At 37.9% G+C, this 26,675-nt stretch overlaps 1 protein-coding gene across 1 annotated transcript in view; it reads right to left on the bottom strand.

Annotated features, from left to right (window-relative positions):
* The window catches only part of SNX24 (sorting nexin 24), a gene marked incomplete at both ends in the record, with an annotated part of 176,521 nt that overhangs the window by 82,551 nt on the left and 67,295 nt on the right, over positions 1-26,675 (bottom strand). Inside the window, one exon of the mRNA XM_079701852.1 lies at positions 7,208-7,291. Coding sequence (XP_079557978.1) covers positions 7,208-7,291 — 84 coding nt within the window. The remainder of the gene's footprint in view (positions 1-7,207; positions 7,292-26,675) is intronic.

Here is a 26,675-nt window from a genome sequence, read left to right on the forward strand (position 1 = left end):
TGGAGGTAAAAAGCTTATTAAGTTTCACTTTAAACAAAAAGAAACTTCTTTAACACTACTGAACCACAACATTTCTTACATTTCAGAATAGAAAATCAACTCCATTATCTGTCCTTCTCTCCTTCTTATAAAAAATCTTGAAGATATAGTACTGAAAAGATTTTTCCTTTTCATTTATGTCAGGAGTACTGAGGAAGCCGATCATCATAGCTGCTGGGCTCGGTGACAGCGTTTGTAGGTGAGTAATGAAGGGCTCTAGATGAGGAGAGACAAACCCAAGACAATATGTGTCCAGGAGGGCTCAGCTGCTTACAAGATAAATACCCCTCTGCCACTCCATCCGATGATTAACTGCGCCCAGGCTGCGTCCAGCCAAACGGCCTTTCTGATCCCCACAGATAGTGACCAGATTCCACGATACCACAAACACAATCCCCTCTGCCTGGCACGACCACTCCCTTCCCTTCTGATACTGTTAGAGGAGCTGACACAGAACTTACTCCGTAAAGACCTGTTGCATATACGTTGGTGATAGCAATCATTTTCCACCGAAAGGAACAGAAATACTTTTCCCAAGCACGTGAATAAAAAGATGGAAAAGGGAAAAAAGGTTAAGGAAAGATGTGGGGGACACTTGGGGAAGCATTCAATATTTTACCCCATGTTGTCACCCTACCTCCTCAGGGCTCCCTTTAGAGTCACTTCACGAGGTGCCGTACCCCTGGTTTAGCCCCATACGGCAGTTTTTTGGTTTTTCTGAAATGTGGACTTCGTTAAATTAAATATGAGAATGCAATATTCTACTCAAGCCAAAGTCAAAGAACTCATTCATTTAGGAATGAACCAGCACCATATTTCCCTGAAACTTTTGTGAATAAAAGGCTGGGCTGGAACTGACAGCTGGGAAGGCAATGCAAACTGGGCTCAGTGGTCTGCCATGCAGGGAAGGCTTTCCTCTCCACACAGGGGACTGGGGCCTCGGGAGGGAAGCTGCTTTCCAGGACCCCTACTGACAGTGCAAGTTACCTGGCTGTAGCGGGGCGCAGCCTGTGGTGCAGCACAGGGGGTCACAGAGAAAGCTCTTACCCTGTCACAGCCTGGGCCTGAGCTGTGAGGAGAGCACCCTATAACTTTATTTTTTTTTTTGAAGATACTCTGCTGAGAGTGACCAGAGAAGAACAGGGTGGGGATCTGTTCTGGTTTCACTGTGGTGGTGGTGTTTTCCCACCCTGTACTGGCAGAGCTACGAAACAGGGGCAAGTGTAACCTGGGGTTAGACTCACAGTGAACTAAACTCCCACAATAGTAACTGTTCTTGCTGACCAAAGCATTTCTCCAGCAATTCATAAAAATGCATAATATTCTCCAAATATCCCATTTGCCAAATACTTATTTAACGCCTAATAAGTACCCAACACTAACAGACAGTGAGGAAGGTACAAAAGATAAGACATGATCCCTACTTTTATTTATTTATCTCCTTCTAGTTTTATTGAGATATAAGTGACATACAGCACTGCATAAGTTTAAGGTGTACAGCATAATGATTTTACTTACATACAACATGAAATGACTGCCACAGTAAGTTTAGTGAATATCCATTGTCTCATCTATAGATATAAAATTGAAGAAAAAGAAAAAAATCTTTTTCCTTGTGATGAGAACTCTTAGGATTTACTCTCTTAACTTTCATATATAATGTATGGCAGTGTTGATGATATTTATCATGTTGTACATTACATCCCTAGTACTTATTTATCTTATAACTGTAAGTTTGTGTCTTTTAACTGCCTTTATTCAATTCCACCTCCCTCTACTCCCCGACTCTGGTAACCACAAATTTGATCTCTTTTTCTATGAGTTTGTTTGTTTTTGAAGTGTAATTGACCTACAACACTATGTTAGTTCCTGGCAGTGACTTGGTATTTCTATACAATACAAAATGATCACCAGGATAAGTCTAGTTAAGGACATGGTCCCTAGTTTTTTAAAATATATCTTCTAGTTAGACAAAGCTTAGGGATAACTAAGTTTTAATTATCTCAGACATTTTAAATTTAAGTAGAAACCTCCTAAATGGAAAAGGAGCTCCAAGAACAAAGAGATGAAGGAATAAAAGAAACTCACCTGAAAGAAGAACCTGAAATGTTTTAGTTTTGTTTGAATAGATGAGAACACAGAGGGAAGGACATTCAGCATGGCAAAGACAGAGAGGCAGTGATTTTCATATACTGGGGTGACAGGGAAGACTAGCTTGGCTGTCAGTAACTTTTTCTTAGGAGAAGCAGTGAGAAATAAGGCTGGCCAGTAAAGGGGTTTGTGGTAGACAAAATCATGGTCCTCCCAAAGATGTCAACATCGTAATCCTTGGAATCCGTGAACGCATTGCCTTACAGTTGTGATTAAATCAAGTATCTTGAGATGGGAAGATTATCCTGGATTATCCAGGTAGGCCCGATGTAATCTCAAGGGGGAGGCAGAGGTGACCAAGTCAGAGAGAGGAGATGTGATGACAGGAGATGTGACGATGGAAAGAGAAGTTGGAGTGACGTGGTTGCTGACTCTGAAGACAAAAGAAGGCAATGAGCCAAGAAAGGTGGCAGCCTCCAGAAGCTGGAAAAGGAAAGTGATTCTCTCCTAAAGCCCCCCAGATGGAACATAGTCCTGCTGACACATTTAGAGTGAGATTACAAATGTGTGTTGTCTTAAGCCACTAAGTCTGTGATGATTTGTTACAACAGTAATAGAAAACTAATGCACAGTTTAAGAATATTGGTCTGAAAAGTCAATGTCCATGATTTGGTAGATAATACAGACACATTTCAAGGTTTTTGAGCAATAAAATGAAGATGAAAATAGTGCTCTAGGAAAATTGCCTGCAGCAGAGGATGAATAAGAAGACAACGATGAGAAACAGTTAAAGAAATACCTACATAAAGTAGCAAGACTCTGGATTGAGATGGTAGGAGTACAAAATGAAAAATTAAACGGTGCTTATTACAGAAGTTTGGAAGAATGAATCAACAGGACTTGCTGACACCCTGGAAGTGAAAGATAAGAGAAAGGTAGGAAAGACTTCCAAGGTTTCACACCTTGTGGCTTCAGTGTGTGATGCAGGGGGAGGTAGGGAGGGTTGTGTCTAAGAGATGCCTTTAAAAATATAACGACACAATAGGAATTCTCAAACTTCAACAGGCATTAAGATCACCTGGAATGCTGGTTTAACATGCAGATTACTGGGCTCTCTCACAAAGATTCTGATTCATCATGCCTGGTGGTGCCCAGGAATCTGCAATTTAATAAATACTGTTTGGATTCAGGTCACCCAAAGTTCACACTTCAAAAAGTACCAATCTAGAAAAACTAAAAGAAAGTGAAGTCAAATACTTCCAGAGCTCTGGAAGAAAAACTAATCTTACATATAGTCTGAAAGGGTGAAACTGACATATTAGAGACCATAAAAATGTAAACCTTTTGCAAATTAAAATAAATATCATAGCCAAAATTAAAAAGTCCATGGTGAAAAATAGTTTCATCAAGTGGCTAATATTTTATTAATAGGCCATGCAAACTAATGATCAAAAACAACAGAGACCCTAGCAGAAAAATGGGAAAGCACATAAAAAGAATTCCAAAAAGAGGGACTACAATCATAAACTTAAGAAATACCAATTAAAACAGCAAAAAGGCAACATATATTGCTTGCTAAATACATATCATTTGGGGGGAGTAATATGCAAAGCTGGTGAGATACTTTCACGCTTGCTGGTTGCATTACAAATCTGCTATAACCATTTTGGAAAAAAGTAATTTGGTAATATATAACTGGAGCTGTAAAAATATCTATACTCTTTAACAGAGAATGCCTCTTTTGTAATCTAGCTTAAAGGAAACAGTCTTGAAAATGGAAAATAAATGTTATATGTAATGAAGGCTATCAATCATTAGAAGTTGACCATGCAATGCTCACAATTTCATTTAGTCTGGAAAATGGTCTTGTGAAGTTAGCACATTCACTGTTCCCATGTTAAAACGGGGGAACCGGAGGCACAGAAAGATCACTCAACTTGCTCCACGGACTTAAGAGGTAAAGGCAGGCTCAGGAACATTCTGCTGCCAGAGCTTCCACACTTAACTTCTACACCATAATTATCACCATGAAGGAACCCCACTAGCACAGTAGCATTTGTTCCATTAAAAAATGCAAGAAAAGAAGGAAAACAGCAATTGTATTAGCATAGCAGAAATATATGTTGGTAACAAGGAGTTATTTCTCCTGTCCCCAAACTTTCTGCAAGATTTAGCTTTATAATCTAAAAAACTAAACTTACTTGAGGGGATGAAAATAAAGCATATAGGAAAAAAAAAAAAAAACTCTTGAATTTTTCCAAAAATTAGAAAGGAATCCTAAGAAAAGTGTAGAGGATGAGAATATTGTTTTCATACTTTAATATCAAAAATTATAAAAGTTTGGGAGAAGCAGTAATCATTAAGAACTTCAAACAACCAGATGAACTGTCAAATGGGTAATGGTTTTAGTTTCTGCCTCAAAATGAGCCTGACAATAAGCCAGGAGGCATTTTTGTGTGTTTGTGGTATATGGAGATGAGCCATGCAACTACTATTCTAAAGGTACAAAGTACTTATTAATAGTTCCTATATGATTTTAGAATTAACTTGGGGACATTGGCTAAAAACTTTAACAAGTGTAATGTAAAGTGTAAGAGAAATCAGGACACTGACGACAGAGCAAACGGCATTCACTGCAGAAATAACTGAATATTCAAAAAAATTAAACAGGAATAGATTTAACTTGAATTTAAAGGGAAGCTATTTCATGTAAAAACAGAACATTCAAAGCACATCACAAAATTCAAATATGGAAACTAGGGTACCAAAATTCTAATAAAAGGATAAAGTTGTACAAGGTGGCAGCAGTAATCACTAAAGCTTGTGTATTCTGATTAATTTTGTTGCCCATTTCAATCCTCCTTAACACACTTTACAGTCAAGATTACAGATTTATGTTTATTTTTACACCCTGCCATTATTTGTACTTAATTGTCTTTTATAATGTTACCCTTTCACCAAATCTAATACAATTATAAAATGGGACAAATAAAGGAGACTTCTAGAAGCCCCTTTCTGCTCTATAACACACAAGATTTAGTGTCTGCCAACTAAAACTCTGCCCCACAATGTTATTTTTTTTCTTTAAGTCCCTGTAAGGATGTTTTAATGAGGCTGCCAAAAACATGCAAAATTGAGAGGTCTGAGAATTTCTACTCTCTTAATTCTAATAGATTTGATGATATAATTTTAAGAACAGCTAAAATTATTAACAGAATTGCAGAAGTTGAGAGAAGAGTCCTAGAAAATCTAGAAATCTTTTTTGACTGTGAGAATCTAAGAACTGCCTATAATCACTGGGGAAACGGTCCTCTTCTGCAGAAGAAAATAAATCGTATTAGAGAAGAGAGCAGAGTGAGTCACCCTCCACTCGTAAGAAGCATGGGCAGCCTCTTGCTCAGGGAGGGCCTAATTGGCAGTCACCCAGCTGTGCCTCGTGTGGAGTTGGTCCCCAAGTATCTGGTGGGGACAGCTGGGCTGTGTCGGGGTAATGGAGACCTGGCAGGATAGGAAGGAGGCTTGCATGTGACAGGCTGCCTGGTCCAGACTCTGGCGTCAGAGGCTGGGGAGGGGAGGAGTTCTGGTTTTAATCCCATTGTACAGACTTATTTCATGAGGTACCCAGCAGAAATCTCTTTAGAATCTGTTTCCTCGATAAATAAGTGAACAAAGCCAGAAATTCTTGAGAAGGACGTGAGACCCAGACTCCACGTTTGTTTCTCTTTGAGGCCCCGGGTTGAGGGGTATGGCTTTTGTAAAGTCAGCTGGCAACACCCAGCCTAAATCTGTATTTCACCTGTGTTGCTTCTTTCGGAAGTAAACCTGGATGTAACACAATTTTAACTGGAAAATTCAAGGTAAATCATCCCTTGCCATCCTAATGGAAAAGCGTACAGATAACTGACAGCTCCTCTTTAAAAGAAAAGAGAGGAAAAGAGGCTCACTCACTTCTCAATATAACCTGTGAAAGTTTTTACTCAATACTCTATTCTCCTGACTACCAAAAAGTAAGAAATTTTAGTTTTAGCTACAGAGCTTTTAATACAGCGTAAGCATACTATCACATCATTTATGCACTGACATTTTCCAGAAAATTAAGCGGTCCTTAAGGAAGTTAAAAGAATAGATTCTTTCTGAACATACTTACTCAGTATCTTTCCACTAACTTCTTACCTAACAAAGTAACAAAAGTGAAGAAACTGAACTGTGCCATACATTTTATATATGTGTGTGTATAAATATATATATTCATATATAGGAAGTATATATATATATACATATACATTATATATACACAGATATGAATATATATGTATACAAAAGAAAAAATGGTAAAACTGCATTAATTCATATGTGGTGATTTTCTGGGCAATTTCATGAGGTATTTCTAGTTATTAAGGTAATTTCATCACCTCAATACTAATTTATAACCTTCAAAACATTAAATTTTGGTAGAAAATAAAAATTATTCCCTCTTCTACTCTTTACTGACCATGTCTCCTAAAACTCAGCTATTCCTTTTGCCTTCTTGTTTCTTTTATCAAAGGCTTTTAATGAAAGGGATCTGAGAACTGAAAAACCAGTCTTGTAGAGCAGCGCTTATAATTCAAAAGAAGCGATGATCCCCCTTTACATGATCCCCAAACAGTCCTTGAATACATGTGACATGTATATTTTTTTCCATGTATATGTAAGTATAAGTTGATTTTAATAAATTTCTTCCTGTAAAATGATCATTTCTTTTTTTTTTCCTTTGTGTAAAACACATTAAGTGTATTTTATGGATAAAATAGTGTCTGGGTCTTATTCTTTCTGAACCTACAATACCCAGCATAGTATAATACAAACAGCTTGCTGTCACACATCTATTTATGCAAAATATCTTAACAGAAAACCCACCTACTCAGAAAGCACACCTTGAAAGGACGGAACAATTTATTTTAAAAGGAAATTTACTTCGTGATAAAAGAAGTCAACCTGTTCCAAGAACTATTAAAGCTCTTAAGAACCACAGAAAGCAAGCTTAGTGTTACACCATCTGCCTTATAGAGAAAAGAGTGTGGGGGGGCGAAGTTACCTTTTTGTGCAGGGCATGAAATTCGCTGTACCTTTTTTCAACAAAATGTTTTCTTCCATTCATTAGCACTTCTATCTTAAACACCTAAGAAAAAAATAAAAAAGATTAATTCCACCAGTTCCAAACCCTCAATTGTCTGATGTGGTAAGTTTGTGACCATGATATATTTCATCCCTTTAATTACAGTAGCTGATCTCCCAAAACCCAGAAGGCTCAGGAGACCCTGGCCCAACAGCACTGATTAATGAGCCCTAGAGCCAAATGCTCACTAACAAATGGCAGTATCCCCACAAACGTGTCTAAAAACAGTGGCAACTTAAATGCCTTAAAAATGCTCCTTAACTTTTTAATCAGAGAACACTTCTCTCCTAAAATTGCTTCACCAAATGCATATGATGGCATTGAAATACAAGTGTGATGCCACAGCGACAGTCTGGCAAAAATCGCAGGCCCACGGCATTGCGTTATGGGTATTTCAATGTGGGCAGTGCTGTGTCATCTCTAAGACAATAATGCAAACAGCAGTGCCTTTTAGGTTAATTTCTTCCTAACCTGCATATTCATCTCCAGTCTCAGCTGGCTAATTCTGCTGTTTGCAAAACAGGAAAAATGTAGTAAAGGTTCATTTTCCTTGCGTGATACGAGTGACAGCTTGTGCTCCCACCTCCAGGAGGTTGAAAGGCCAGATGAAAAGGCTCTCTGGGTGCACTAATTAGTAGGCACTAACATGACACTTTCTTGATTCTTAGGTCAGTGGGTCAAGACGGGGAACAAGGGATGAGGAATATTATGAAATGCTCATGAGAACACGATGTTAAAGTGGGTGGGGGAAGGCTGCTTGACAGGAGCTGAAGAGAAGGTGCTCTGTTATTTCCTAGAGTTTGTCTTTGACTCCTGCTTTGCTGAGCGAGAGTTTGTCATCACCAAGATGAAGCGGAATTGTTCCATGACTTAGTAAGCCTGGGTTCCCAGTTCAATTGCCCTTCTGAGGAAAACGAAACTAAAGTTGAGGTCATGTGACACTGAAGAGTGTTAAAAGCAGGCTTACTTTAGCCCTAAAAAGAACTACTTAAAGTTAGAATATGAGATATGAGGTTACACACCTTCATTATGAAAATAGATCTCTATGGCTCTATATTTCTGCCTTATATGCAAATGTGGCTTTTTTGGAAAACCAGAAACTATATCATCAAACATAAAATGTGTTCATATTTTTGCACTCCTTCCAATTAGAAACAAAATCTTCTGTTCCATGACTCAGTTTAAGAAACCTGCTTTTATTAAAGTGGTAAATTTCTATCAATTTAATCAACTGTTTTTTTCCCCAAGAAATCCCCCTAAAAAATACTTTTCTTTGGTGAATTAGTGAAAATATTTTCTTCTAAAAACATATGCATATGCTTCAAACTCTCGGATATATGTACATTATTTTCTAGAAAAAAATTTTGTTTACTAGTTCACTAAAGAAAATTATTCTTCTGCAAAGACCGTTCAAAGCCAGGAATACAATGAGGAAAGCACCCTGAGAAACACCAACAAAAGAAGCATAGCTTCAACTCGGGGGCTTGGTTAATAGCATACAGAGCCCCCTTTTTAGTGTCAGGTCCCAGATTTAAATCAGGACAATGTGGGAGCAATGAAAGTAGTTTCCATCTGCTGAGCTACATGAAATAAAATGAAGTTACGTTTTGAGTCCAGTTACTTGAGGCTTCATCACAAAAACCATCACTTTAATTGGCACGTTTGCTGAAGAATCCACAGAAGGAGGAGAAAGTTGAAGACTCGGTAAGGTTCAACCTACTAGGTTGCCCCTCAGGTGCCCCCTCCTGAAAGCCACGGATAAGACACATTACACAGCAGCTGTCTCATGGAATGTCACCCCTTCTATCGACCAGATGGCTCCATTACCAAGGTCCACAGTTACTTTTCACAATCGCTAAATTCACTTTGGGTGCAGGGGGGGAAGTATTATACATACACACACGTGCACACACAGGGAAAAGTATGTGATAAATTTTAATTCTAATATTTTTATTATGTTGCCATTTTTAAAATGCACAATATACCTAATACTGTTAAGACTTTTTTCTTTTAAATTCTGGGAAAACACCTTGCAAACGAAGCTGCTTAATCAGAATTTCCATGACAATATGAATGAAGCAAGAAATGGAGTCAGTTTAATAAATCTTATGTTCCTAAATTCCATACCAGACTTCTTTTTTTTTTTAATAGTTTCTGATACATGTTTTCTCTGCTGCCAGGAAAACTCTCTTCTTTCTTGGCTTTCCTGGCAAGCTCCTAGTACTTGTTCTCTACCTCTAAAGTGGGGGCAGAAAAGGATGATGTTTGGAAAACACGCAGCACAGTATCTGGCATTCATTCATTTAATTATTTAACAGATATTTACTAAGGGACTACAATGTGCCCAGGAGTTGTTCTAGGCTCTGAGGATTCAGCAGAGAAGAAAACAGAGAAGAGCCCAGTCTTCGTGTCTTCATGGAGCATACATCCTTTCTAGCGAGGAAGGCCCATCATAAACATATAAACAAATATGGTAAAGTCGAAACACAAAAAGTGCAGTGAAGAATACAGCAGAGTGATGAGACAGAGCTAGACAAGGGTGCTGTTTTAGACAGTGTGGTAAGAGGAGGCCTCTCGGAACAGAGGGGCAGTGAGAGGTACAAAATCTAGAGGGACACCGGGAAAACGTGTAACAAGAGTTGAATGTGGTTGCCTCTGGAATTTCAGACCGGGGGTGGGTGGACAAGGGCTATTTGTTTTTATTCTTTTTTAAATTTAAGGTAGAGCCTAGAGCAGGGTGATATCCACTTCTGGCCAAGATAGAGTAACAGGGAGCAGTAACCCTCCCACTTGAAACAACTAAAAAACTGGACAAGTATGTGGGGAAAGTGACTCTCAAGACATTGGACATGAGGAAATGAATGACAGTGAGAGATGGGAGACAAGCAGAGTGAGCCCTAAGGTTACCCCAGGCAGAGCCATGAGGCCCCCTGAGTCAAGGACAGGGAGGGGAGAGTGAGGGAAAGCCATAGCGATACAAGTTCCCAGGGGAGAGTTTTGGAGAGGAGTGAGTTGCACACAGAGGGAACTCCTGAGACCTGTCAGAGGTCTCCCTCCAGCATTCAGCTGAATCCTCAGCAGCACATGAGACTGGGGAAACTACCCAAGGACAAGAAGAGATTAGAGAGAATAGCACTCAGAGCTTAGACACCTGGGCACAGTGCCTGTTCCCAAAAGCCAGGATAGAAAACCTCTTAATTCATGAAGTATTCGTTAGAGAATTCAGAAGGGTCTTGTCTCAGGAGTGGAGCTAAAGTAATGTAGACTAAAAGCTCTTTTAGTCCAGAGCAACAAAGCTTAAAAGCAAGACCTGAAGAGAGCAAATTATTTCTGAGTAATGTAACCACATGCCAAAGCAAAGCTCAAGAATATTTTTAGGAATATAAAAATATTCAGCACCCAACAAGATAAAATGTACAAAGTCTAGCATCTAAGCAAAAAGAAGCAAGAAAATTCGACTCATGATGAAAAGAAAAATCAATCAATAGAAACTAATCCAGAAATGACACAGATGATGAAATTAGTAGACAAACGCATTAAACTTGTTATAAGAAAATTTCTTATGTTCAAGAACCTAGAAGAGGGCTTCACTGGTGGCACGGTGGTTGAGAGTCCGCCTGCCAGTGCAGGGGACATGGGTTCAAACCTTGGTCCGGGAGGATCCCACATGCTGCAGAGCAACAAAGCCCCGTTTGCTACAACTACTGAGCCTGTGCTCAAGTCACAACTACTGAGCCCACATGCTGCAACTACTGAAGCCCATGTGCCTAGAGCCTGTGCTCTGCAACAAGAGAAGCCACCACAATGAGAAGCCCGCATACCACAACAAAGAGTAGCCCCCACTCGCGGCAACTAGAGAAAGCCTCCGTGCAGCAACTAAGACCCGACACAGCCAAAAATAAATAAATTTTAAAAAAAAGAATCTAGAAGAAAGGTTGACTATGTTAAGTGGAGGTATGGAAGCTATAAAAAAAACTTAGACAACAGGTCTGGGTCCTATTGAGGAGATAAAAAATGTCTGTGATTAAAAAAAAAAAAAAAAAACACTGGATGGGATTAATAGTGGGTGAGACACCACAGAAGAAAAGGTAAGTAAACTAAAAGACCTGGCAAGAGAAACTGTACAAAACAAAATAGAGGAGGAAAAAACTAAAAGGTAAATCAACAGAGCATCTGTGAATTATGGACTATGGGATGACTTTAAACATCAAAATGCATGTATAATTAGAGTCCTCACAGTAGAGGTGAGACGGGGGAGAGGGGCTGGGGAGAAAGACAAATATATTTGAAGAAATCTCGACCAAAATTTTCTCAATTTGGTAGAAACTATAAACCCACAGATCCAAGAAGACCAACGGACCCAAGCTCAAGAAACATAAAATAAAAAGCAAAAATCCAAGGCAAATCAGAATCAGATTGTTTAAAACCATTCAGAAAGAGAAAAATCTGAAAAAGCGGCCAGAAAACAGAGACAATACATAGAAAAGGAAGAAAAATAAGTTTGAGAGCAAATTTTTCAAATATTTCTATAAATAACCAACCCTATGAGAGTGAGTCAATGCATATATACTTCAGTTATGTAAATATTTTCTATGTAAAGTAGCATGTAAAAAATCAATGTACAGTTTAATGTCAATTAAATTTTTTTTTTTTTTGCAGTATGCGGACCTCTCACTGTTGTGGCCTCTCCCGTTGCGAAGCACAGGCTCCGGACGCGCAGGCTCAGCAGCCATGGCTCACGGGCCCAGCTGCTCCACGGCATGTGGGATCTTCCCGGACCGGGGCACGAACCCGTGTCCCCTGCATCGGCAGGTGGACTCTCAACCACTGCGCCACCAGGGAAGCCCCAGTTAAATTTTTAATTATTATTTTTAAAGTATTTAGGTAATTTTTCCCAAATGGTAACACCAATAATAACAACAACAAAGACTTTTATAACACTTATATAAAGGCACTGCTCCAAGCTCCTTTACCATGAAAATCACTCATTTAATTGTCACAACAACCCCACGTGGGATAGATACTATTATCTCCATTTTACAGGTGAGGAAACTGAGGCATGGATTAAGTATCTTGCCCATGGTAGCTACTGATACATTTTGAACTCAGCAACTTGGTTCCTGAATCTGCTTCTTAATCACTGCACAATACTGATTCCCAATGAACAGAATCCCTTATATAGTCCTGTTCACTGGGGGAAACGAAACACGTGCAAGTGGGAGAAACATTCTGGAGTGAGGACAATGCCTTCCATCCAGTCTCCTCCCAAGGTTCTGTCCTCTGGAGGGGCTTTGCAGGAACAGAGGACCCTGGGCAGAGGGGTGGTGGTGGTCTTGGCATGAGTTCCTTATCCCTAACTATCTGCAGCCTGTGCTCCTCTCAAGCAAACACTGATCTATATAAAAAGCATACAATTCTATAGAGTATAAAAATACTTTTTATATTACCTTTTCTTGTCAGGATCTGTACCCATACCACCCCCTCAGTCTCCTTACACTGTGGTTCCAAATCTCAGCTTGTATGGCTTTCGCTAATTAAACTTAAAAGCTTTTGCACCGCAAAGGAAACCATAAACAAGACAAAAAGACAACCCTCAGAATGGGAGAAAATATTTGCAAATGAAACAACAGACAAAGGATTAATCTCCAAAATATACAAACAGCTCATGGAGCTCAATATCAAAAAAACAATCCAATTAAAAAATGGGCGGAAGACCTAAATAGACATTTCACTAAGGAAGACATACATATGGCCAAGAGGCACATGAAAAGATGCTCAACATCACTAATTATTAGCGAAATGCAAATCAAAACCACAATGAGGTACCACCTCATGCCGGTCAGAATGGCCATCATCAAAAAAGCTAGAAACAATAAATGCTGGAAAGGGTGTGGTGAAAAGGGAACCCTCCTGCACTGTTGGTGGGAATGTAAATTGATACAGCCACTATGGAGAACAGTATGGAGGTTCCTTAAAAAACTAAAAATAGAACTACCATACGACCCAGCAATCCCACTACTGGGCATATACCCAGAGAAAACCATAATTCAAAAAGAGACATGCATCACAATGTTCACTGCAGCACTATTTACAATAGCCAGGACATGTAAGCAACCTAAATGTCCATAGACAGATGAATGGATAAAGGAGATGTGGCACATATATACAATGGAATATTACTCAGCCATAAAAAAACAAAATTGAGTTATTTATAGTAAGGTGGATGGACCTAGAGTCTGTCATACAAGATGAAGTAAGTCAGAAAGAGAAAAACAAATTCCATATGCTAACGCATATATATGGAATCTAAAAAAAAAAACAAAAAACGGTACTGATGAACCTAGTTGCAGGGCAGGAATAAAGAGGTAGGCATAGAGAATGGACTTGAGGACAGGGAGTGGGAGGGTGAAGCTGGGGTGAAGTGGGAGTAGCATTGACATATATACACTACCGAACGTAAAACAGTTGGCTGGTGGGAAGTAGCAGCATAGCACAGAGAGATCGGCTCGGTGCTTTGTGATGACCTAGAGGGGTGGGATAGGGAGGATGGGAGGGAGGCTCCAGAGGGAGGGGATATGGGGATGTGTATGCATATGGCTGATTCGCTTTGTTGTGCAACAGAAACTAACACAGTATTGTGAAGCAATTATACTCCAATAAAGATCTATTAAAAAATAATAATATTATGCGTTTATGCAAAAGAATTTTCAAAAAGTCCAAAGGATATAAACTGAAAAGTATGTTTCTTACATAAGAGACTTGTATAGGTCCTTGCCAACTTAAGAGGTATCTTAAATATCCTTTCAGAAATTGCCTATACTCATATAAGCTCTGTATGTGTACATGTAATAGAAGTTATTTTATTTTTTTACACAACTAGAGCTATAGCATATAGTTCTACTACTTTATTTTTTCTACTACTTTTATTTTTTACTTTATTTAATACATATCAGACATCTTCATTAATCAGCACATTTTGACATACCTCATTCTTTACTGGCTACATAGTACTACCATGTACAATTGTTACCATACTTTGTTTAATTCGGACCCTAAGATGGATATTAAGTTACTGTAGTATTTTGCACTGTATATTTTTTAATATGTTTATATATGTTTATTTATATATAAATATATATAAAACATGTTTATATGTCTCTATATATACTTATATTTTATTTACATATATTAATGATTAATGTATCTATATATAGAGAGATATATCTCATCCTTGTTCCTGTACATGTACTTACACACATACATATATAAGATAAATTACCAAAAATTTTGCCAAATTTATCCCCTCAAATGTACTAAGTCACCCTGCCACCAATAGGATATGGAACGCCTGGCCCATCCTGATTAACACTGGCTATTCGTCACTTTGACAATGTGATTAGGAAGTGAGAACTAATTGGGTATATTTTGACCAGTGTTTATAGTGGCATAGGTGTCCATTCCAACTATCTCACATAAAATCACAGAGACCTGATGTACCTGTCTAGGCCTCTACTCTTGTAGACATCCTTGCCCTCAGAGATTTCCAGAAATTCCTCAGTATAAAGCTAAGGAAGCTTCGTGTAACTAAATAAACATATTAAGGTTTTCATTTAGATTTGTTTAAAAAAACAGAAATTATATTGTTCCTGTGACTAAATTCTAGCCACAGTCCTAAGAACATTAAATCCTTAGGCTTCAAACTGAAAAGTAAAATAAATAGTACTTTAAAGAGAAGATTTCAATTTGTAAGTGTGGTTTTGATTACATGTTAGAGCCAATTTTTTTTCCTTTGCAGTAACATTTCTGAAAATAAACTATAAATCAATGATAAAATATTTCATAATTTGGTTTACACCTACTTTTTTCAGGAATGTATCTAAAAAACAAAATAAACTTAAGCTAAAGATGGACTTAACCCATATTCCAGGTTGAATGATCTCTGTCTTCAGAAGCTCATACCTTACAAATTTATTTACTTTCAACGAAAGCAAAAAAAAAAAAAAAAAAAGTTTTTCCTAAATAAAAATGTCTAATAAATAACTTTTAAGTGCCTTCCAAATACAGATGGGGATTCTATATAAAAATAAAGTTTTAGTGACCTTTCATATATATATATTTTTTTGTTTGCTTGTTTGTTTGTTTAGTATTTGTTCAGTTAGTGCAAGATGTACCAAATATTAACTCTGGGCTTTAAATCAACATATTCTCCTTCTTGAGTAGGAATAAGCAAGAAAGATAAAATTTAAAAGGCTGTTATTTAGATACTATAAAAAGTTGTATCTCTAAAAGAGTGATCTACTGTGTGCCTACTGAGGGCCAAGCTCTCAAAGGTATTAATTCACATCACACAAAGTTTTTTGTTTTTTTTTTAAATAAGGGAAAGATGATAAGAGACCCTCTAATCATAAATTTTTATGATATTTGATGACTACATAAATTTAAAATTCAATAAAACTAGTGTAAAATTTTAATTTGTTCCTACTCAGCCTTAAATCAACTTTCCTCTGTTCTAAGATGCCAAACTGTGAGATATTATTAATTTAATTATACTATTTTCGGTTGTGGAGAAGCTGCCAACAACTTTTTTTCCTGTATCTTTGAAAACATATAAATTTCAGAAATTTTTAGATGTTTTAAGAGAAAAACATATTGCTTCAAATAAACCACTGCTTAAAGAAGAAGAACAATTCTCTAAATAATTGCCACTAGAGAATAGCTGTGTAAGAGTTGGGCCTGATTAAATTTGTGTGTACATATACATTTTTTAATATGATTCTTCTTTGCAAAGAAAACTCATGATATCAAAAATGACCCAAAATGATTAAAATCACTGATAAAAGAACAAAAATAATAAAAACAAAAACAAAATTAGAGCAAGAACAAACATCAAAGACAAAAGAAACCTGTTTCCTAAGCTGGAAAGATCAAAAGGGTTTACCATCTCCCAGGGAAAATAATATACCTAATACTCTGGATCTTTTAAAATTACAATAATGAAAAAAAAAGTACTGCCAATATACTGATGGAATAAAGTAGGAAGAGAGATCAGAATGACCAAACTTTTTCTATGCTACACTAAATGCCTCCCCACTCCTCAAAAAGTAGAGCAATGTCTGCAGAATTTTATGAGAATATTATTTTATAATCATGCAAATTATTATTCACATGTGAAGGCAACAAAAAGTCAATCTCAGTTGTGGGCAAACTAAGAAAACAAATAAACCACACAGCCTTTCGAAAAAAAATTACTGAAGACATAGCACTGTCAATGGAAAGATTAATCAAAATTAAGCACTCAAAATACAGTAATATAAAAGGCCAGCCATTGTTTTTGTTATCATCAAAGACTCTGATCCAGGGAAGGAGTAAATGAGTACAAAGAAAGACAACGTTATAAAGTGGCTGCTACTCTAAGAAGCTGAGGACAACTCCAGCAGAAAGTACACAGTGGTTTCATGGCCATTTGGAGCTGGCCTCCTCACAGGCTGCCCTGAGGCTCTCCTCTACAACTGAAAGGCTTGTAGTTGAAGTAGCCTGGTTCATAGAGTAACAAAAGAATCCACAGAAATCCATCGGAAACCTGGTTCCAAATTTTGGCTTCATATGCCTTCAAAGGTTGATGGTGAATGATCTTTAACCTAGAATTCCATATCCAGGCAAATTTTCTACCAGGAAGCCAGGAAAGTGCTCTTTTCAGACATGCAAGAGGGAGAGTATTTTATGTACTATGTACACATTCAGGAAATTCTCTTTGAAGATTTTTTTAAAATGGAATTCAAAAAAGAAGCCAAGAAACTGTGGACCTAATCTACAGACAATATCGGGGTGTGGGGGGAATACTAAAATGCCAGCTATGCAGCCTAAAAAGTATTCAAATTAGAGTAAGAAGCCAAAGAGTTCCAAGGAGAATGCTTTCAAGAAGAAAATGGGTATGATTAACACCTATTATCATTAAAAAGGTTTTAGTGACAGCATCAAAGCATTCACCTTTCTCTGCCAAGGAGAAAAAAAAAGTGCTTAAGAATTCCAAGAAAACCAACTAAACAAAACTGTATACAAGGTACAGTTCCAAATATAAAGCAAAATAAATGTAACATGACCTGGTACAGTTTAGAGAATAAGAGTGTCCATTTGAAGTAACGCTTGAAACATTCTCCACTGAACAGTACAGGTTTAGTAATTTATATGGCTACATTTCCTTCCTTACAGTTCCAAAAACTTGATTACACAGTGAAAATATAAATATCTGTACACACACATATATAATTATAATATTAGGAACATTTGGGAACATTAATGACTGAACTCAGCTTTTAAAATCAATCTATACAACACAGAAGACAATTATTTTTACAGAACAGACTGTAAATACTTTTTGTCAGTATAAAAAATAATGGCATAGCGAGCAGAAAATAGGAGATGAATGGGGGAGGAATTGGGTGTAAAGGAAGTAAATGGGGTCCAAATCTTTTCGTCTTACATAATTGGCAGTCAAAGGACACTGCTTAAAAATTGGTAGATGAAGAAAGTGGTTCAAATTACAGAGTAACAAATATAAAGTTATAATTTTAATGATGAAATTAAAATCATATACATAGTGAAAATGGAGTGGAGGGGAGTGAAATACAGGAGTGGAGTGAATTCAATTCATATTTCTAACTGGAGGGACATAGAGATTTTCTAAGACACCAAGAAATAGAGATTCAGATATATTACTTAGAGTAACAGTGCTTAAAACAAATAAGCAACTTTTCAACTAACTTCTGGTTCTGGAAGGTATTAGACATTTAATTTTTCCTTTGACATGTTTATGCTGAAATTTTTTCCATGTATATGAAGTACTTTTAGATAGCCTAAAAATGACATAACCTCTGCTAAATATTTTTGTTTCAAAATCTCTCTGGTTATAAAGGAAATATTTTGTTGAGTTTATTGATATTTATAGAATTACAGGTTTTCAGTCTAAACCCTACTACTGACTAATTTTAGCTCCCCAACTGATTACTTGATTATGAAAAAGTCTTCATTTTTCTTTTCCTCTTCAGCCATATCTATGACACAAAACCAATCAATCAATTCAGGGTGAGGGAAACAATTCACTCAAATACATCAGGTCATACATGTTGATTTGTTAACATAGTTTTTCATTAGCTTCAATATCATTATTAGTCAAAATCTTTGACTTAGATTTTCTATAAAATGTGAATGCTGCTAGTTCTTTGCTTACCCGAATTGTTATGGCAATAAATCACATACTATGTTAAACAAGCATTCTGGAAGATAGATGCTTTATGAGATTTATTATTCTATTTTATGACCTGCTTTGAAAGAAGGAAAATAGATAAGTTTTATCTGTACTACTTACTAACTTGGGCAAATCTCTAAGTATCTTTGAGCCACAGTATCTTCATTAATAAAATAAGAATGATAAAATGATGTCTACTGTATTAGTTTGTCAGATAATAAATGTCTTGGTGCTTTGTAAGATGCTCTGAAATGGAATGAAGAATTGATAACTATGAAGTGGTTGACAAAGATGCCGGCAGGAAGAACAGAAGGGCTTCCATGGGCATTTGAGGACAGCCTTCCTGACAGGCTGCTTAAGGAATGGATTTGTGGTTGAAATAGCTTTCATACAGAGGAGCAAAAAAAATCCTTCATTCTTCTCTCAAACTACTTAGTTATAGACTGCATCTCCTTATCACAAGCTCTTGGCTTCTGCAAAGAGGAGCAACACCTCACCTCCCTCCCAAATCCTCCAGAACCAGCCCCAACACATCAATTCAATCTTACTTCCCACAGCTCTCCTGCAGAAGCCAATCAGCCAAGTCCTTCCTATATTTTCCCCACTCTAGGCACTGAGGGCTTCTGTTCACACAGGAGCCTCCCTCTGCCAAGGAGTCCTCCTATCCTCCCTTCAGCAGTCAAGTGAAATTCTACCTCCATCCCAGAGCCTTCTGGAACGTCAGACATCACTGTTTTCCATACCTTCCCCTTAAACAGATCATCTAAGTGGCACAATCATATTATTTAAAATACAGTCACACTCTCTAATTTTCAACAAATGTATTCCTCTTGACTATTTCATATAAATATGTATTATGTGCGCCAATGGAATTTTTTTAGGGGACAATAATCATCAAGAAGAACCTACAAGGATGTTTTCAGAAAGCATTTGTAATATAATACTAATTGAAAGAGCAGTATAAAATACTTTATGCATACTATGCTGTTGCCTATATAAAATACACATAAAAGATAACAAAGGAAATAGGTCAAAATGATGTCTGAGTGGTAGAATTACAAATTATTGTAATTTTCTCTATAATCTACAGTTTTCACCAGAGCATATATCACTCTTGTAATTAGGAGAAAGTTTAATCAAATTTCTGCCTTCTAAAGTTACACTAAATCTTATAAATGATAATTATTTGTTTTTAATACAACTATCAAGTTCTTATGAAATTCATTTTTGTATTTCCATATACATTCATTGAGCATCTGCTATGTGCCAAGCACTCTGCTATGCTCTATACAACAGCAGCAGCAGCTACCATTTTTGAGTGCTTACTATGGACTATGCAGTGCTCAAAGCACTTCATTTATTAACTGATTTAGTCCACACAAGATCCTATAATGTAGGTACTGTTATTATTCCCACTCCATATGTAAGGAAGCCAAGTCAGAGTGAGTTACATAACTTCAAGGCACAGAGCTAGGAGCTGATTCATAAACCCAGATAGTCTGGTTCCAAACTCCACAATCTTAAGCCCTAGAATTCTATCACTAGAAACAATGGTGAGCAAACTCATAGTCCTAGCCTTTATATTATTATAAAGGAAACGTATAAAAAGGTATCTGAGCTATACTCAATATGAAATGCTTACTTTAAAAACAGGTGAGTGCATAAGAGAGGACAGGATTTGCTCTCAGGGATCAGGGGAGCTTTCTCTCAGGAGCTGTTTCTGAATAGATCTACAGTAAAAGTAGGCAAAAAGGAGGGGCAAGCATTATAGGCAGAACATGTGCAAAGGCCCTGAAGCAGAAGGTAAGAGGATGGAAGAAGCTGAGTGCAGTACAGCCAGCCTGTAAGAAGAGCATCTCTGCAAGAGGCTGGAGGGGAAACAAAAGGCTAGCTTCATCAACTGCTCAACAAGGACGTGCCAGGCTCAGTTCTAGTCACTGCAGAGAAAACAGTGAACAATACAAACAGAGATCCCTAACAAAGCTTACTTATATTTTAATAGAAGGAGGACAAAGACAATCACACAAATAAATGCACACTAGCTGATGATAAGTGCTACGGAGAAAAATAAATCAGAGTTAATAAGGACAGAGAGGGGCTGGATGAGCGTGTGTATGACTAGTATATGGGATGGTCAGGGAAGGTCTTACTGATAAAGGTGTATTTGAGCAGAAACCTTGTATTAGTTTTCTATTACTGCTGTAACAAACACAACACCCATTCATTATCTCACAGTCCCACAGGTCAGAAGTCCAGTGCACGTGACTGGTTTCTCCACTTCAAGTCTCACTGGGCTAATATCAAGGTATTGGCATGGCTGGGTTCCTTTTGGTGGTTCACTGGGAGAAAACCAGTTTCTGTCTCCTTGTGGTTGTAGGACTGTGGTCACCATTTTCTTGCTGGCTATCAGCTAAGAGCAAAATTTCCAGCTTCTAGAAAGCAGCTGTATTCTTCAGCTCATGGTCTCCTTTCTCAATCTTCAAAGCCAGCAACAGAAGATCAAGACTTTCTCATGCCACATTTCTGTGATTACTTTTCTGCTTCCTCTTCCACTTTTAAGTGGAAGACTCATGGGATTATATTGGCCCCACCCAGATAATCTAAATTGTCTCTGTGATCTCAGGGTCCTTAACCTTCATCACATCCATTAAGTCCCTTTTGCATGTCAGGAAACATATTCACAGGTTCTGGGCATTAGGGTGTAAACATTTTGGGAGGCTCATCCTTCCCTTTACCACAGACCTGAAGGAAGTGAGAATATCTGGTTGTGGGAGCAGGGCGGTCCGGGCAGGTTGAAGATTAAATGCTTGACATGTTTATATGCCTAGAGTGATGAGGAGGGAGAAGAGTTAGAGGGAAGGTCTGAGCGGTGGTGGGGAGAGGTGAGTGGAAGTAGAAACGACAGGACAGGCTGATAACTGGATGTAGAGTTTCTTTAAAAAAAAAAAAAAAAAGGAAAGAAAAAAAAGGAGGAATCAAATATAATGGTGAGGTTTGGGGCCTGAGCAACCAGAAGGATGGTGGTGCCAGTAACTGAGCTGGGAAGACAGTCTCTGGGGGCAAACAGGAGCCCTGCACTGGCCGTGTTAAGTCTGAGATGCGTGTGAGATAGACATTAAGTGGAGATGTTCAGCAGGAGTGAATTAACACGTCTGGGGCTCAGGGAGAGGTCTTGGCCAGAGATATAAATTTGGGAATCATCAAAGTGTGAATGTGATCTAAAATCAGAAGACTGGATCTGATCAGCTAGGAAGAGAAGTTTATTTTGAGGTCTTGAGATCCTATTAGGGCTTATGGTTTTCCATTCTAGCATGAGAAACCTTTGCTACTTTTTAAAAGTCTCCCCCTTCTAAATTAAACTTCTCTAGCTCCTCTAGCTGTCCTTCAGAAGACCTGGTCTTCAGGTCTTGCACTACTGACCACCTTCCAGTTAAAATATAGTTTGTCACTGATCCCCCTAAACTGTAGAATCCAGGACTTGAGGGAATATATAGCCATTTCCCAATTAGTGAATGGATTGTATCTCCCAAATCCATAGTTGAGGTAGTTTAAAACCCAGCACAGATTTTCTCATAGAATCAGTATAAAAGATAGATTTCAACTCATAAAAAACCCTGTTTAGCCCATAATATGCATAAATTACAATAATAATATTTTTATTTCATCCAGCAGCTTTTCAGTATAACACAGTGGCTAAGAGTTCTGGCTCTTGAATCAAACTGCCTGAGTTTGAATCCTGTGTCTTCTATTGCTCTCCTCTGGGCTCGGCTAACACTCCATGATTTGGGGCAAGTTACTTAAGCTTTACAAACCTCAGTTTCCCCACCTATAACATGAAGTTTATAATGGTATCTTTCAAATAGGTTTGTTGTCAGGATTAAATGTGATTATCAATGTCAATAATTTACCACATTATCTGGCATTTAGCAAGAATTCAAATAAGAATGTTATCTATTAATATCGTTATTAACATCTAGTCATTGTTACAACTGTTTCTTTATCAGCACGGGGGAGGGAGACTTGGTGGATAGAGAGGGAAAGAGATGATTCCTCAGGAGTGTGACCTACTCATCACACCCATCCATCTCTACAAGGGAGAAGGTACTTTTCTCCCCATCCCAGAGCTAGTTGAGCCTGCAATGCACACACGTGGTAGCCTCTGCACTCACCTTTGTCAGCGCCTACTCAGAACCCTGCATTCCTGATGAGGCCTGACCACTAAGACTTAGAGGAACCCTCTCTTCCCTCCATCTTAGTTTAAGATTCCATATCTTCGACCCGTATTCTTCTGACGGTTTTTGGAAGCCATATCTCACTGTTGGATCACAGGGCCCTGGAGGTCAAATAAAACCCCAGGTCTTTCCCAAGAGTTCTGGAACAAGTGATTGTGAGAACTGAGGTCAGACTTACAAATGACGTGTTAAATAGGATCATGTCCATTTCAACCTATCATACAAGGATGTTGTAACTTTTCTGAAAATTGATGCTGTCATCCAAATGAGGAGCCAGTGTTTTTGCCAAGACTTGTGTCATCTGCGAATCTGAAGTCCTTCTTTCATCCAGGCCCGAGAGCTCTCTCTACAACCTCCCAGCTGGTCTCCCTGCTCCACTCCTGTCCTGTAACAATCTGCGTTTCACAGCAGCCACAGCGGCCCTTTTCAGGCGTCAGATCATGTGACTCCCCTGCTGAACTCCTTCCGATGGATTTCCATCACTCCTGGGACAAAATTCCAGTCCCTGCTCCAGCCCACAAAGCCCTATACCAGCCAACTTCAGAGCCCCCTTCTTTTCTTCAGCTCCTAACACACCCCTCTTACTCACACTGGTCTATCCGCAGCAGCCTCCTTACTGACCATCAAATATATCAAGCACTTCCCCAACTCTACGTTTTCTCGGTTTTTGTTTTTTTGTAGTTAAAAATAGTTCAATGTGATTTTATTATATTTTAAAACATTGTTCTGGGAAGGCCAACTCTAAGTTTTGCAGTGCTTTTTTTCTACCTAGAAAGCTTTCCCCTCATTTTGCTCAACTGCTGTTCCAGGTCACCTTCTTAGAGAGGTATTATCTAGGCACTCCATCTAAAACAGTGACTCTAGCCCCCCCACCCTTCTCTACCCCCAGACCTGGCTTTATTTCTTTATTTTTCTTCTTTGCATTTACCATGGTCTGGCATTCACACACACACACACACACACACACACACACAATTGGTTGGCTGGTCAGCTTGTTGGTTTATTGTCTGTTCCCCAACTAAGTTAAAAGCTCCATAAGGACAGGAACCTCATCTATTTTGTTCACTGTAGTAGCCCCACTGCCTTAAAGAGCACCTGGCATCAAAGCAGGCTGAATACAGGAAATAAATGAGGAAGGAAAGTGAGCAAGTAATAAAGAGCAGGACAACACACTGAAGAACATGTCTACACCTTAGTCCAGCTCAGCAGTCTGATAGTGAAAAGGGTAAGATGAGTTATTTTTCTTAGAGAGAACAATCAGTAAGTTAGACATGACAGAGGCAGACAGTGATGAATAAGACGGTTTCCTGTAGAAAGTTCGTTGCAGCTGATCAAAAGAATACTGTTCATGAGGGCCTGAGAGCCATGAAAATAGCTTTGAAATACAGCCCTTTTATTAAAAAGAAACTATCAGTCTTAATAATTAGTACCATTTGGGAGAAGCTACACGATATGGTGGAAAGAATGCCAATCTAGAGTCAGACACCCTCGACACCCAGATCTGGCACTTGCTAGCTGTGATTCCTTACAGATATCGCTTATCCACTTGGAGCCTTAATTTCCTCATGTGGAAAGTGGGGATGATAATACCGATTTCTTAGGACTGGTGATAGAGTAAATAAATAAGACAAGGTATATAAAGCACTTAGCACCCAGCCGGGGACATGACTGGCGCTCAACACATTCTAGTCTCTTCCCGAATATCACTGGGTTTCTCCCAAATCTAAATGGAATTTGAGGCTATTAATAGCCTTCATTTCTCTAACACACCATGAAGTCCTATGATGTGCTACGTTTATTTCTTAAAAAACATATTCTCACCAAAAAAATCATGTAATTCAAAAGTTAAAGTATTCCCCCTATATATACATACATACACATAAATATATATATGCAGATAGATAAACAGAAATAGGTAGATAACTATTTTTAACCCAAAAAGGTGCAAAGGTAAGCTTGGGTGGTGGAGAATTACTGGTCATCCATGACGAGTCGGGCTCCTTTCTATAGGCATCAAGGAGATGAGATTCAAGATCCTCCTGTGTTCTCTCAATACTGAACTTTTATGGTACTCACTGGACCCCACAGAGGAAGGTTACTTGGGCACAGGCAGTTTGCAATATGCCTGCCAGTTTCAAAGCTCTGCTGCTCAGCCCTGAAACATGGGCAGAGAGCAGGTGGAGAGGATCAAACTCTGGGCCCTAAAAAAAATGCAGACCATTTTATAGGCTCTACAGTCAAGGATCCTGAAGAGGCACCCTGTTGTTCCTGCTGAGAAAGAAGCGGTTCTATTCTACAAACAGCTGTTAGAGGGCACACATCCACAGTTTTAAAATGCCCATCTACGCAAAGAAAGGAAGCTCTTAAAGATTGTAGAGTTCTCAACCTTCTTTCAAAACCCCATATTTTAATTCTTCCTAAAAAAAAAAAGCATTTATCAAGTATTTTACTCTCCCAATATATGTTTGGTTTAAAACCGTTACACTGTAAAAAAAGATGATGATGATGACATTTCTTTATCCAAATATTTACTGAGCACTCACTATGTGCTAATTACCATTCAAGGTGTCTGATACCTATCAGTGAAGTAAAGTGGCAAAGAGCACTGCCCTCATGAAATTTACATTCTAGCGGGGGAGACAGATAACAATAGATATATTTTAAAAATACGTAAATTATACGGTATGTTTTAGAAAGTGATTACCTGGTATGAGGGGAAAAACAGAGCCAAGTAAAAGGAACTGGGAGTGCTGGGGGGAAAGTTGTAATTTTAAATAGAATGGTCAGAGTGGGCAGCACTGAGAAGATGGCATATGCAGGTGATAAAGTTTCATCACAGAACTTAACTTAGTAAGAGCTTTTATTTATCATCCTAAATTTAAGTTAACCTATTACTCAACCATAAAAAAAGAATGAAATAATGCCATTTGCAGCAACATGGATGGACTTAGAGATTATCATACGAAGTGAAGTTAAGTCAGCCAAAGAGAGACAAATATGTTATCACTTATATGTGGAATCAAAAAAAAAAAAAAGAAAGATACAAACGAACTTATCTACAAACCAGAAATAGGCTCACAGACATAGAAAACAAACTTATGGTCACCAAAGGGGAAAGGGGGTAGAGGAATAAATTAGGGGGTTGGGATTAATATATACACACTACTATATATAAAATAATCAACAAGGGCCTACTGTACAGCACAGGGAACTATATTCAATGTCTTGTACTAACCTATAATGGAAAAGAATCTAAAAAGAATATATATATATACATAACTGAATCACTGTTCTGTATACCTGAAACTAACAAAACATTGTAAATCAACTATACTTAAATTAAAAAAACATTTAAGTTAACCTACTTTTAAAAATGCACTGATACATGATTGTTTAAAACCTAAGTTTACCTAATGAAATATTTACAACTAAATTTCTGTGTTTAACCGAGTACCAACTTTTCTAAGTCTATATAACACACACCAATGCCAAACACTCTCAGAGAGAAGTCTGGAATCTAAAGAGGCCAGGCCTCAGCATGTATCACTGTCATTCTTCAAGTAGAATCAGCATTTCTAGCCCATATATTAGGAACTGCTGAAGAGGAAAAAAAAACAAAAGGACATTCCAAGAGTTTCTTGTATTGATTTCTTTTATCCCAAACAAAGAGATTCTCCTAGTAACAAGATATGTCATAATCACCTAATTTGCCTGACTCCTTTAAAGAAAGAACAATGGATTCAAGAAAAGGTGTTGACTTGTAAAAATATAATCATTTTGCAAGATTCTGTTGTTTGTATGGGTCACTTTCCCTTAGTGATATAGGTGGCCTCTACAGAGAATCGGAAAATGCATTAAGTCTAATTCCTGTCATTCCCAAGAGCCTGAGCTAAATCTAAAGCAGCCAAAA

Source organism: Hyperoodon ampullatus, assembly GCF_949752795.1.
Source record: "Hyperoodon ampullatus genome assembly, chromosome: 4".
Lineage (NCBI taxonomy): Eukaryota > Metazoa > Chordata > Mammalia > Artiodactyla > Ziphiidae > Hyperoodon > Hyperoodon ampullatus.